The sequence below is a fragment of the Mobula birostris genome, chromosome 30 (genome assembly GCF_030028105.1).
Source record: "Mobula birostris isolate sMobBir1 chromosome 30, sMobBir1.hap1, whole genome shotgun sequence".
Lineage (NCBI taxonomy): Eukaryota > Metazoa > Chordata > Chondrichthyes > Myliobatiformes > Myliobatidae > Mobula > Mobula birostris.
Genome location: NC_092399.1, coordinates 1,743,807 through 1,759,218, shown reverse-complemented (window position 1 = coordinate 1,759,218; position 15,412 = coordinate 1,743,807). Strand labels below are relative to the sequence as shown.

At 47.4% G+C, this 15,412-nt stretch overlaps 1 protein-coding gene across 1 annotated transcript in view; it reads left to right on the top strand.

Annotated features, from left to right (window-relative positions):
- Positions 1–8,182, top strand: part of LOC140190655 (delta-type opioid receptor-like) — a 34,808-nt gene extending 26,626 nt beyond the window's left edge. Inside the window, exon 4 of the mRNA XM_072247423.1 lies at positions 7,656–8,182. Within this exon, the coding sequence (XP_072103524.1) occupies positions 7,656–8,182 (527 nt within the window). The remainder of the gene's footprint in view (positions 1–7,655) is intronic.
- The last annotated feature ends 7,230 nt before the right edge of the window (positions 8,183–15,412 follow it).

Here is a 15,412-nt window from a genome sequence, read left to right as displayed (position 1 = left end):
AACTGGCGCAGAGACTGGGGTGCATACCACATACAAACTCAAAACAACCAGTGTCTTCATGACTGGCACAAAGAAACTGGGGTGTATACCACCCTCAAATTACACTGCAGTTGATCACCTGGCTACTCGAATGGCACCTTCCAAACCCTCAATCTGTACCACCTGCAGCTCTGCTCCACCGTACAAATTTGGAAGTAACTTGCCCATTCTTCATAGTCACTGGGTCTAAATCCTGGAAATACGAGTTACATCTTTTCTTCTCCATCTCACTCTGTATTCATGGGTTGTGATTTCCATTGCCGTATCTGGAAAATGTTACATACATTAAGTCTATTCCCTTCTGGTTTGAATATGCTAATCTCTTGATAAATACCCCATGGGAGCACTTCAACAAATGGTCTATTTCAAGGGAATAAGAAGCCTCTCATCACATTCTTGAGGGCAATAAAGAAGAATATTCTTTCCTGCAATACCATTGTAACGTTCCGTTATTTTGGCTCGTGTATGTCTAGGGGAAATCCCGCCCAGCACCTGCTTCAGCAGTCCCCTCAGGGTCAATCGTCGCCCGAATCAATCACAAACATCAATCATCAGCCAGCACACCCAGTAAATTTTAACACATACACTTTATAGATATTACTAATTCTAGGGCATTAATATACATGTGATACAGAGAGGAAAGTAATGAAAAAAAAAGGCGCCAACACTTATTCAAAGTCCAAGTTCTTCGCGCGCTACCGTTGGAGCTCAAGTTCGACGTCAGACGACCACCCGAATTCCGTCGACCCACGGCTCGGGACCACCCGAAGTGATCGACCGGAGCCTCTCCGCACGTCCGCCGTCCTCCTCGTCTCTCCTCCCGACTCCCCGCCAAAACTCAGTCCACAGTCATATCATACAGCATGGCATCCGAAAACAAAACGATACATAACCACCCATTGGCTAATAGCACCCTCTTATCACCCTCTAAACCACAATAAACTGCTAGCGCAAACTCTCTGCAGCGTTAAAACACAACAAAGCCGCATTCCACAGATTAACATAACAAAAATCGCCATTTTAAATGTAACAAAAGAAAGACCCCGTACACTCTCCCCCCACCTCAAAAAAGTCATGCCCTCATGACGTTAACAGAATTCACTAGTACTCCTTGTAAAACACAAAACCCAACCCAGGTGCATAAAGCAGTGACATAACTTTGCAGGGCAGTAGAGATTACACCCTGCTCTCCCGGCGCTATATAAGTGAGTCTTTCCGGGGGATGCCTACTCCTCTGAGGCCTCAGGACTTCCTCTGTGGACTCTCCCTGTTCAGACACCCCAGGTGACCCCTCGAGCCGATCTGTCGGACCTTCCCCTTCACCGGGATCCCTCTGCCCCGGTGAGCCCTCTGGCTCGGGTTCTGCCTCCACCCTCTCCTCCCCCAATGCCGGCTGTAATACAGGCGGCTCTGCAACACCCTCCCTCGGTCCCCCTGACTCAGTGATGGAAGGGCCAAGAGTCTCTTCTCCTGGCACCGGGGAATCAGCGAACGGAAGCAGGTACCACACGTCCGAATCATCATCTTCCGATGACGTATCCCTTCTCGAGGTGGGGACCGGCCCCGTTTTCTTCGCAGCGGCCTCTTCCCGCGCCCCGCGCCCTCGCAGAGTCCTCGTACTAGGAGTAAACTCCCATTCGGACTCTAGGTCCATCTTCACCTCTCGACCCAGAGGCAACAGGTGGTTCCGATGGAGTACCTTGACAGGCCCCTGCCCGCCCTCAGGTCTCACCCGGTAAACCGGGAGATTCGGCATCTGACTCTCCACCACATATGGGGTGGCTGCCCAACGGTCCGCCAACTTGTGCTTACCCTGTAGTCCTAAATTCCGGATGAGGACTCGGTCTCCCGGCAATAGCTGGACGAACTTTACCTTCTGATCATACCTCCTTTTATTCCGCTGGTTCTGCTTGGTGGCTGCCGCCTCAGCCAACTCGTACGCCCTTTTCAACTCTCTCCTCATATCGGACACGTACTTCAGACATGGCTTCGAAGGTATTTCCCCCGCTTCAGTCCCAAAACACAGATCAATGGGCAACCTCGCTTCCCGTCCGAACATCAGATAGTAGGGCGAGTACCCCGTAGCATCATTGCGAGTACAATTGTAACAATGAACCAAATGGGCGATGTGCTGACTCCACTTACTCTTCCGTCCAATCTCCAAGGTGCCGAGCATGTCCAGCAGGGTCCGGTTAAACCTCTCGGGCTGAGGATCACCCTGAGGGTGATAGGGGGTGGTTCTGGACTTTTCAACCCCAAGCATATCCAGCAATTCATGGATAAGCCTGCTCTCGAAGTCCCGTCCCTGATCACTGTGGATCCGCCGGGGAAGGCCATAATGAACAAAGTACTTCTCCCATAACACCTTCGCCACTGTAGTCGCTTTCTGATCCTTAGTAGGAAAAGCCTGCGCATATCTAGTGTAGTGATCCGTGAGGACCAAAACATTCGCGGTATTGCTGGTGTCCGGCTCAATAGACAGGAAATCCATACACACCAGGTCCATGGGTCCTGCACTCTGCAAGTGGGATAACGGAGCCGCCTGCGCAGGCAAGGTCTTCCTCCTGACGCAACGGCTACAGGTCTTACAGTATTCTTCCACCTCCCCCCTCATCCGGGGCCAGTAAAACCGGTCCTTGACTAATCCATAGGTCTTCTCTACCCCTAAGTGCCCGGAATCATCATGTAGAGCCTGAAGCACAGCCTTTCGATACTTCTCGGGCATGACCAGCTGCCAGCGCCGGGGGTGGTCCGGAGGCGAAGTGACTCGGTACAGGACGTGGTTCTTCAGCTTCAACCGGGGCCACTCCTTCAGTAGTAGAGGAACGGAGGCATGTTTCGCCTTCTCCACCTGCCCCATATCACCCTGGCTAACCGCGTACCAGATAGTGCCAAGGCTTGGGTCATCACGCTGAGCCGCCTGTACTTCCTGGTGACTCAACTCCGGCAGCTGCCGGTTCCTCAGAGCAGTCACATTACAGTAACCAGTGGGCAGCGCATCACCGTCAGCCCCCAGTTGATCTACTGCCCGATCCGTTCCCATCTGTGCTCCTACTTCCCCGTCGCTCCCAACTTGACACATGGCCTTTACTCCCTGGGCAGGGACACTCTTCCACTCCTCGGCCGTGCCCGACTCGTCGTGCGCCCGACGAGACAGGGCATCTGCATCGATGTTCCGACTCCCCGGGCGGTACTTCAGGCTGAACTCATGGGCAGACAAGGCTGCTACCCACCGGTGCCCAGTAGCGTCCAGCTTCGCCGAAGTCAGGATATAAGTGAGGGGGTTGTTATCAGTTCTCACTTCAAACTGGGCCCCGTATAGGTAGTCACTCAACTTGTCTACCACTGCCCATTTCAATGCCAAGAACTCCAGCTTGTGAGTGGGATAGTTTCTTTCAGATGGCGACAAGCTCCGACTGACAAACGCCACTGGCCTCAATCCGTTTCCCTGTTCCTGGTACAGAACAGCCCCAAGACCCTCGTGACTGGCATCAGTGTGTAGAACATACGGCTTCCGGGGATCAGCAAAAGCCAACACTGGGGCCTGTGTCAGCGCCCTTTTTAGAGATTGGAACGCCTCCTCACATTGAGCATCCCACCTCACTCCAAAAGGCTCCCCCGGGTTCAAGTATCCTCCTACCTCCGACCCTCGGTCTCCCTTCCTCCTCCTCCCCCCCATAGGTGGATAGCCACACAACAGCTGGTTCAATGGATGACTCATTTTCGCATATCCTTTCACGAATCGCCGGTAATATCCGCAAAACCCCAAAAACGAGCGTAAGGCGCTCACCTTCTGAGGTCTCGGCCAGGTGGTGACTGCGGCTATCTTATCCGGATCGGTGGCCACTCCATTTCGCGAGATTATGTGCCCAACATAACTGACTGACGTCTTACAGAACTGGCATTTATCCAGGGAAAGTTTTAACCCTTCCTCTTTCAGCCGACTCAGCACCTTCAGCAGCCGCTCCTCATGTTCCTCCAACGTAGATCCGAACACTATCAGGTCGTCCAGGTACACCAATACCTCCAGCAGGTTCATGTCCCCCACTGTCCGCTCCATGAGCCGCTGAAAGGTGGCTGGGGCCCCCGAGATACCTTGGGGCATTCGTTCGAACTGGAAAAACCCCAGGGGACAGATAAAGGCTGTCTTCTCCTTATCAGTCTCGCTCATCGGAATCTGGTAATACCCACTCCGCAAATCCAATACACTGAACCACTGTGCACCACTTAGACAGGCCAATGCATCTTCCACCCTCGGGACCGTATATTGGTCGGGAACAGTGCGGCGGTTCAGGGTCCTATAGTCCACGCACATGCGTACCTTCCCATTTTTCTTCCTTGCCACCACTATGGGGGACGCATATGGGCTTCGGGCCTCCGCAATAATCCCGGCATCTTTCAACTGCCGCAAGTGCTGCCGCACATCCTCCACATCTGCTGGGGCCAACCGCCGCGACCTCTCCCTAAACGGGGTGTCATTTGTTACCCGAATGGTGTGCCGAGTGCTCTTGGAAAACCCTACATCAAACTCGCCCTGAGAAAAGACATCCCCTAACTTCAGCATCTTCTCCACCAGCCTGCTCTTATACGCCGGCGGTACAGGGGAGTTTTCAAAATTAAAGGCCTCCTCGGTCAGCCGCCCCCCGTCTCCCAATAGTTCTCTTCCAGTGGGCTTCACAGGGGCGCTGGACATCACCGTCACCGGGAACAAGTGCGCGAGGGGCATCCCGCGCTTAAAGGTGATCTCCCTCTCCGTTATGTTCCGTATCATCACCCCCATCCGCCGTGCCTGTACAGCTGAGGGCCTCTGCAATTCAGGTCTCACCAGCGCCCCAGCCGGGAACCAGAACTCCCTTTCCAGGTCGTCGGGGGCGTCTACTAGCAGGGCCTCTCCCGGCGGCAATCCGGGGAATCTGGGGGTTCCCATCACTAATGCCGCCTCCCCTGGCTGTATCACCTTAGGCCTCGCCTGAGTGCACCACACCGTCCCTCGTTTGCACTCCGGGTCCAGCCCCTGGGGGTCACTCACTCCTTCGTACACTCCTCGGAACACGGGGTGTACCGAGAGGGTCTCCAAAAAGTTCTCCCCCCCCTTCTTCTTACAGGCTCCCAAGAGCCGTCGCACCAGAGGGGAGTTAGTCCCCACCAACAGGGCAGCACCACCGGTCTCCACCGGATCCGGACAAACCAACACCAGCGTCTCAAAGGCTTCCGATACTCCCACATCTCCCTCTGAAAATTCCACTCTCACTGACAAGTATCCATCGTACGGGTAATCACCATCACTTATGCCCCAAATCTCCAATGCGTTAAACGGAGTTACTGCCAAATGCTTCAGATATTGGTTGTAGAACGACCGGTACAGTAAGGTAACCTGCGACCCGGTGTCAAGGATGGCTTTCGCAAAGATCCCCTCTATCCGTAGGGACACGCTGGAACGGGGTCCCACCAGCCCATCAGGAATTTGGGCTTGTTTGTTCCGGGGTTCCATAGGGGTTTTCTGGGAACGTGTTCCTCCCGAGACTCCAGTCCGTTCCCTCACTGAGCCTCTCTTAAGTTTCCCGACACCTCTCCCTTCTTGGTGGCCTGGGGGCCCTCCCCCCTCGGCGCATTTCGTCTCTCACAATCCTTCCGTAAGTGGCCAGCTTCCCCACAGTGGTAGCACGCCCCCGGCCACTCACATTCCCGGCGGAAATGCCCCTCTCTCCCACAGTTATAGCACCCACTACTCGCCGCCTCTCTCCTCCCGATACGGGCCCCCGAGGACCCCTTGGATTTCTCTGGTCTCATCCCGGCTACCACCTCCTGAACCGCTGAAGACCGTCCCTGAGGGTCCGAGCCCCCTGGTCGGCCCAAAGCACACTCCTCGGCCCGTACCTCTCGGATCAGCCGTCCGAATGATGGAGGGGAGCTCTGCTTAAATGACTGCCGTACACTCCAAGCCACCCTGTCATCCTCCCGGGAACCGCTACATATCTGGCTCATCCTTAACTCCGCCACATCGTCCTCCCTCACTATACCTCGTCGCAGCAACCCCGTAAGCTTTCCTTCCAGCCTGAAAGCATAGTCGGAGAGCTTTTCCCCTCTTCTCTGCCCCATCCGTTGAAACTCTGCTAAATGCCGCCAGGGATCCCCTGACAGTCCAAACACTTCCTCCAAAGCGTCTAAACACTCCGATAGGGAAGCCAAGGGGCGTGCCGCTCTCAGATCGCGGACCACCCGGGCTGCCCCGCCCCTTAAGCTTTCCACCAATCGCTGTCTCTTTTCCTCATCCGAAACTGGCCACACCTCTAACAATTGGGATGTATCTTCAACCCAGGTCTCATAGTCATCCTCCCCTTCCGGGGTGGGCTTGGCTCCCGAGAAAATTCTCAGCTTCGGGCGGTGCACCTCAACCCTTCTCGCCAGGGAGATAATGGCAGCCGTTAACTCGGCAGTCTCCTCAAGCCCATGGGGGCGAGGCCTGGCCAAACCTTCCCACTCCGCACCTCTACCTCTTGCTACGGGCACCCGGCCGGGGGCCTCAACTAGCTCCTCCGGCACCTCCTCACTTGCGTCCTCGGGGAGGGTATGGAGACCCCACGGCCCCGCCTCCCCCTGGACATGGACTGTCGCTGGTAATTCTAAAGCCATGACGTCGGCACTCGCCCGCACCAACATCCAGCAAGCCTCCAGTTCTTTCCCACCCCTTCTAGCTACAAGTTCTACCTGCCCGATACCTTTAATCAAACTCAACCCTCGCACCAGTACCTCTGCCGGAATGCGATAATCGACCCCGCTTACCACACACGCATGATTCACCGGTACCTCCTCCATTTCACACCAACTTACAATCTTATCTCGCTCCATCTTCACACCACTTACCGCAACCACAAGTACAACTTTCCCGAAAAAAAATCCAAATCCCTGACGGTAGCCCCCACTTGTAACGTTCCGTTATTTTGGCTCGTGTATGTCTAGGGGAAATCCCGCCCAGCACCTGCTTCAGCAGTCCCCTCAGGGTCAATCGTCGCCCGAATCAATCACAAACATCAATCATCAGCCAGCACACCCAGTAAATTTTAACACATACACTTTATAGATATTACTAATTCTAGGGCATTAATATACATGTGATACAGAGAGGAAAGTAATGAAAAAAAAAGGCGCCAACACTTATTCAAAGTCCAAGTTCTTCGCGCGCTACCGTTGGAGCTCAAGTTCGACGTCAGACGACCACCCGAATTCCGTCGACCCACGGCTCGGGACCACCCGAAGTGATCGACCGGAGCCTCTCCGCACGTCCGCCGTCCTCCTCGTCTCTCCTCCCGACTCCCCGCCAAAACTCAGTCCACAGTCATATCATACAGCATGGCATCCGAAAACAAAACGATACATAACCACCCATTGGCTAATAGCACCCTCTTATCACCCTCTAAACCACAATAAACTGCTAGCGCAAACTCTCTGCAGCGTTAAAACACAACAAAGCCGCATTCCACAGATTAACATAACAAAAATCGCCATTTTAAATGTAACAAAAGAAAGACCCCGTACACCATATTCTCTGTATCCTGTGGATGAGCGTACTTAATAACTTTGATTTTTCATGTGTCTTTATCCTTCTTCACTTGCAGGCAGTGTGATGTGTGGCATTCAATTTCCAGAGCCCAAAAAATACTGGGAAAATGTAACCAAAATTTGTGTCTTCATCTTTGCCTTTGTCATCCCGGTGTTGGTCATTACAATTTGCTACAGTCTCATGATCCTGCGTCTGCGAAGTGTCCGACTCCTCTCGGGCTCCAAAGAGAAGGACAGGAACCTGCGGAGGATTACACGGATGGTCCTCGTGGTGGTAGCCATCTTCATCATCTGCTGGACACCGATTCACATCTTCGTCATTGTCAAGGCTTTGGTGAAAGTTGGCTCAAGTCCCTTGATATCGGTCAGCTGGCACTTCTGCATTGCTCTGGGGTACACCAACAGCTGCCTCAACCCTGTGCTCTACGCCTTCCTGGATGAGAATTTCAAGCGGTATTTCCGTGAGTTCTGCCTGCCCCTGCGTACCAGGTTGGAAGAAAATAGCTTCACCCGAGCTAGAAAGACAACTAGGGAATCGGTTTGCGCCTGCACCCCCTCTGAGATGGTCAACAAGCCAGTATGACTAGGCGTGAACAAGCCCAGTAAGGGCTCACACTCTGGGAGAGAACAGGACCTGAATTCTGAAGTAACACAAATCACAACGGAGTTTTAACCATTATTATTTCAAATAAATGATGATTGTAATTTAAATCTTTAAGGAGGGAAATCGAGGCATTTGCGTACTTGCCTCAGTTTTCCAGGGAGTTTAGTTCACACTGTAATCTAGTTAGAATTTCATTTACAAAGTTCAAGTGATTGCCTGTAATAAGGAAAATTAACTTAGCAATTATTTTTACATAGAAAGATTACAAACACGCACGCACACACACACACACACTGCCTTTGGCACAAAGGTATACTTTTTTTTTGAAGAAGTTGCCTTAATTCAATGTGTCAGGCTGTTTTACTTGGTGTTAAATGTTTTCTAACCTTAGTTGGGAAAGTGGTACTACACATTATTTATTTTACAATTACCACAATGACACAAGTTTTGTTATAGTTCATAGTAGCCATTAATTAAATGTATCTCCCTGCGTTGAGTTATGTAGATGTTTTTATATACTCATTGCACAGACTTAATTGTCTTCTTAAAGCAATGTAGGCAGATCTGATATCTCCATTCTTGCTGACAGCTCTTTTATGAAACAATCACCTTATTTCCTTAAGAGTCGTTCTCAACCCAAAAGGACATGCGAATGCCTCATCTAACAGGGAGGAAACGGATGAAAAGGAATTCCTTCTGTTTCTCTATGGTAGTATTTAGACACATGGGACATTGAAATTCAGCTGCTGGACTGATGTCAGGGAGAAATTTAATGGTTGATATTTTATAATGCTATATGTGTGGTTGAAGTTATTGCTGTAAAAAGAGTTAAGATATGTATCATATTTCTGACATTGTAAACACATGGATTAAAGACTTGATCACATATTCTTCAGCCAACCTTTATTGCACTCCATCATCAGATCACCCCTGCTCTGTGATATGCTGCAACAGACTGAGTAACTCAACAATGTGCCTTCACATGGACAATGGTACTTTGCTTAGTGCTGCCCAACAAAGGGATGAAATAGTGCTCTTGGGTCTAGAATCAGGTTTTGTATCACGGACATATGTTATGAAATATGTTATTTTATGGCAGCAGTACAATTCAATGCAAAAAAAAAAGCTCTAATTTACAATAAGAAATACATAGTCATAGAACACTATAGCATAGAAACGAGCCCTTCAGCCCATCTAGTCCATAGCAAACCATTTAAACCGCTTAGTCCCATTGACCTGCACCCAGACCATAGTCCTCCATGCCCCTGCCATTCATGTATCTATCTAAACTTCTCTTGAAATCCAGCTTGCATACACCATTTGCCCTGGCAGGTTGTACCACACTCTCACCATCCTCTGAGTGAAGAAGTTTCCCCTCATGTTCCCCTTAAGCTTTTCACCTTTCTCGCTTAACCCATGAAGTCTAGTTCTAGTCCCACCCAACCTTAGTAGAAAAAGCCTCCTTGCATTTACCCTGTCTATACCCCTCAACAGAAGCAATCAAGCCTCAATGCCAGGAATGCATCGAGTGCTGAGTCAGATAACAGTAATGATGAAACAAATTCTGGACGTCTCACGTGATTATTAATGTCTGCTGCCAAACTAGATGATAACACAAACATTAAAAACTGCAGATGCTAGAAATCTGAAATAAAAGCAGAAAAATGCTGGAAACGCTCAACTAATTGGGCAACATCTGTGGAAAGGGCCATTTCAACAGAACTAGGAAAGAGAGAGCTTAATTTTCAGTAATGGAGATGGGGGTGGGTGGGAATATCTCTGACTGAGAGAGGCCAAATGAGGTTATGGAAACAGCTGAAGTAGCAGTTAGAATGTATTATAGAGCACGGAGCAGTGCAGTGCAGCACAGGAACAGGGGTGTTGAATCAAACTAATCAAATTAGTAATTAAATGCCTAAATAAATTAATCCCCTTTGCCTGCACAGTACCCACATCCCCCATTCTTGACATATTCACGTGCCTAAGAAGCTCTTGTGTGTTTTTAATCACAATTGCCTCCACCATCACCCCCGGCAACACATTCCAGGCATCCACTAGTGGAAAGAAACTTGCCACACAATTCTCCTTTGAACATACCTACTCTTACCTTAAATGCATGCCCTCTAGTATCAGGGATTCCAACCACGGGAAAACGATACTGTTACTTTAGCTATGCTTTTCATATTAGTTCTCCCCTCAACCTCTGCCATTACAGTGAAAACTATCCAAGTTTGTCCACTCTCACTTCATAGCACATGCTCTCTAATCCAGGCAGTATCCTCGTAAAACTTAAACACAGGAAAATCTGCAGATGCTGGAAATCCAAAGCAACTCACAAAATGCTGCAGGAACTCAGCAGGCCAGGCAACATCTATGGAAAAGAGTAAAGAATCGACATTTCGGGATGTCTCACGACTGAAAGGTCTCGACCCAAAATATCAGCTGTTTACTCTTTTCCACAGATGCTGCCTGGCTTGCTGGTAAAACCTACCTTGTTCTGTATATAATGTATTAATAGCAAAACTAACAAAACTAAAATTAATGATAGAGAAATTAACAAAATAAGTGTTCCAATTAGCAAAATCAACATAAGAGGTCAATAAAAAAAATATCACCCCCCCACCCCACCTTCTCAAATAGACTAAACTGACTAAGACAAAGCAAGAATATGTAACTATACTCATTCGCTTCTACCACACCCCAACCCACATGACAAATTATCCACAATAAACACAACACAAAATACAACACAAGCAGTAAACAGATACATGCCTCCTACAAAGTGCTTTCTTCATTCATAGGGAAGACAGTTTTGGATAAATATCTGCCAGTACACCAGGGACAGATAATATGCATTTCTTCCATTGTGCAGATTGATTTTATTCCTGCAACATTTCTGAATGCTAATTGTACCCCAAAGCATACTGAATCCAAGCTTAATGAAGCTTATTTTATCCATCTGCTGGGAACAGCAAAACCATAATGAGTATCCTAGTGTACTCATCAGACTTCAGTAAGCTGCTAAAACCCAACAGTATTACTCTTCTGATGGGGAACTATTGTTAAAATACAGATCTCTTGAGCAAATAGGTTCTGGGTCCAAGTCTCAATGCACGGGAAAGTACTTAATTCAGGTTGACACACACATTACTTAAGGAACACTACGCTGTCGGAGTTGATAACCTTTGAATGCTATGCTAAATCATGGTCTGCTAGCTCACTCAGATAAATGTAATTGACCTCATAACATTACTCTCAGTAAGTCAAGCTTTCTAGCTTTCTTGTATAATATTTATACCAAACACCAATACTTGCTCTAAATGTCAACTGAGGTGTAAACATTACATCTCAATCAACATCACGTGCCAGTATTGCTGTTTGTGTTGTGCAAACTATCTGCTGCCTTTCCTACTTTATGAGACCAACCCTTACATGAATATCTATTTCATTATCTTTTAGGCATCTTTCATGCACTGAGATTATGAAAAACACTGAACGTGCCTGCTCTTCACCCCAGGTGATCCAAATGGACAGACATTGTGGTCTTTCTTTAATCAGTCTGCCTTGTGCAACATTAAGGAGAATATTAACCTGACAAATGCAGAAAAGTTTCACTACTCAGATTCACATTTATTTATTACATGCATATTGAAGCATACAGTAAAATGTGCCGTTTACATCAACTAACACACCCAAGGGTTGTTTGGGGCAGCCCTCAAGTATTGCCATGAATTCCAGCACCAACATAGGATGTCCACAATGTTCAACAGAACAATACAAACAGCAGCATCAAAACAAGTCCCTTCCCACCACCACCCCCCACACACACACACCAATCACAGGAGAGGCTTCCTCTGGGTGTCTAGCCCTCGGTCGGGGACTGCAGATTTTGGACCACCAACCTCTATTTGCCAGCTCGGACTCTCTTACATCAAGCCTCTGACATGCCAAAGTGCTGTGCATTAATTAAATGTAGTGAACAAGCTGAAAAATAACTGGTGGAGAGATACTTTTCTCAAGCCTGAACAGTCGGTGCTGTTGACAAACAGAAACAAGCCAAACCACTACAGCAGGATGAACATTCCTGATGGCCACTCAATTAACTCTGCAGGACTGCACTCATGTATCAACTTGAAGGAAAAGGACATTCTCAACTACATTTCAACATCAGTTGAGCAACACTTCTACCTGTACATGAAGAACATCTTTCTTTGAGAGGAGGGATTGTTATCCAGCTGCAGATGCATATCTTTGCAATTAACACTAGGGGTATTCAGTTGATGCTTTAGTTTAATGACCCTTAGTCAGAATGGTTTAACAATGAGTTTCATATGCTCTACCACCACCCCTCCCCACCACTTTCGATTTGATATGCTGATTATCTGACCAGCAGTACTGAAATTGCCTTTCATTTTATCTGAAGAACACCTGGGTCAATATCTTATAGGTTCCCTCTAAATTTTGTTTGCTTGCAATTGACTTCATCCTTCTCCTTGGCTACCCAAACCATTCTATTTGCAACATCAGAAGACTTCCTACTTCAATTCCAATCTATCCTGTCCCAACCTTAGCCCACCTGGTAATGAAAGTTTTATCCATGCCTTTGCTACCTCCATACCCAAATAGTTGATTGCTCTACTGCAATAAACTCTCCCTCATTTAAAATTCAGTTGTCCATTTCCGAACTTTGACCCAAACTGGATTTTGCTCCAGGAAAAAAAAATTCAATTTTAAAGTTCTCATGCATCTGTTTACTTTCACCCCTACTTTGGCCTCCTGTCACCAAGCTAGTCTGAATCCAATTAGCCAGCTCACATAGTACATCACAAAGTCTGTTCATTGCGGACTTTATAGCCTCCCGATTCCTCACCAGGGTAAAAGGACAGGCTAATTTTGCAATTTCTTGTGCTGACTTCTCTTGGTGATATAGTCAGTTATTATCTAATTTCCTAAGCAGGCAGTCCCTTTTCCTGCATTGTTACTTTGCTTAGTGTTCACGCTTATAAAGCTAGCACATAAAATAGATGCTTTCCAAAACAAGGTCCCGAAAAGGATGCCCAAGATGGATTTCTGAATGAGATGGATCATAAAAGAAGAACTGCATCAGTAGACAAATACAAATCATTTTTATCCAGATTCAGGTCCAATTTTAAGACCATAAGACATAAGAGCAGAACTAGGCCATTTGGCCCATCGAGTCTGCTCTGCCAGTTCATCTTAGCTGATCCAATTTTCCTCGGCCCCATTTTCCTGCCTTCTCCCCATATCCATTCATGCCCTGACCAAACAAGAATCTATCAACCTCTGCCTTAAAACATACATAAAGAACTGGTCCCCACAGCTGCCTGTGGCAAAGAATTCCAGATTCTCCACTCTCTGGCTAAATAAATTCCTCCACTTCTCCATTCTAAAAAGATGCCCACTCTATTTTGAGGCTGTGTCCTCTGGTCTTAGACTCTCCCACCATTGGAAACATCCTCTCCACAAACACAATCAAGACCTTTCATCATTTGATAGGTTTCAATGAGGTCACCCCCCAATCTTCTGAATTCTAGTGAATACAGGCCCAGAGCCATCAAATGCTCTTCATGTGACAAGCCATTCAATCCTTGAATCACTTTTGTGAACCTCCTTTGAATGCTTTCCAGTGTCAGCATGTCCTTTCGAAGATAAGGGGGTACAAACCTGCTCACAATACTCCAAGTGAGGCCTCACCAGTATGTTATAAAGCCTCAACATTACATCCTTGTTTTTATATTCTGGTCCTCTTGAAACAAATGCTAACATTGCATTTGCCTTCCTCACCACAGACTCAAACAGCAAATTAACCTTTAGGAATTCCTGCACAAAGACTTCCAGGTTGTTTTGCACTTCAGTTTTTTTTTGTATTTTCTCTCCATTTAGAAAATAGTCAACCTTTTCATTACTTCTACCAAAATGCATGACTATACACTTCCCACTGTATTTCATCTGCCAATTCTTTGCCTATTCTCCCAATTACTCTAAGTCCTCTGTAGCCTCTCTACTTCCTCAAAATGACCTGCCCCTCCACCTATCTTCATATCGTCTGTAAACTTTGCAACAAAGCCATCAATTCCATCATCCAAATCACTGACATATAATGTAAAAAGAATCCATTCCAACACAGACCTCTGTGGACCACCACTAGTCACCGGTAGCCAGCCAGAAAAGACTCCCTTTATTCCCACTCTTTTCCTCCTGCCAGTCAGCCACTGCTTTATCTATGCTATAATCTGTCCTGTAATACAATGGGCTCATAGTTTGTTAAATAGCCTTCATGTGTGGCACCTTGTCAAAGACCTTCTGAAAATCCAAGTACACAACATCATCAACCAATTCTACTTTGCCTTTTCTTTCTTCAAAGAGTTCCAACAGATTTGTTAGGCAAGATTTTCCTCGATGAAACCATGCTGACTATGGCCTATTTTATCATGTTTCTCCAAGTACCCTAAGACCTTATTCTTAATAATCAACTCCAACAGCTTCCAGCCACTGAATAGTTTCCTTTCTTCTGCCTCTTTCCTTGAACAGTGGAGGGACATTTGCAATTTTCCAGACTTCTGGAACCATTCCAGAATCTAGTGATTCTTGTAAGATCCTTACTAATGCCTCCACAATCTCTTCAGCCACCTTTCAGAACTCTGGAGAGTATACCATCGGGTCCAGGTGACTTACCACCTTCAGACCTTTCAGCTTCCCAAGAACCTTCTCTCTAGTTATGGCAACTTCACACACTTCATGCCCTGACACCTGGAACTTCTACCATATTGCTAGTGTCTTCCACAATGAAGACTGATACAAAATACTTCTTCAGTCCATCCGCTATTTTGTTGCCCCATTACTCCCTCTCCAGCATCGTTTTCCAGTGGTCTGATATCCACTCTCGTCTTTTACACTTTATATATCTGAAGAAACTTACAGTATCCCCTTCAATATTATTGGCTAGCTTAGTTTTGTATTCCATCTTTACCTTCTTAAAGTCTTTTTTAGTTGCCTTCTGTCGGTTTTGAAAAGCCTTCCAATCCTTTAACTTCCGACTAATTTTTGCTCTGATGTATGCCCTCTTTAGTTTTTATGTTGGCTTTGACTTTTCAGCCATGGTTGTGTCACCTTGCCTTTAGAATGCTTTTCCTCTGGGATGTACATATCCTGTGCCTTCCAAATTGCTTCCAGAAATTCCAGCCATTG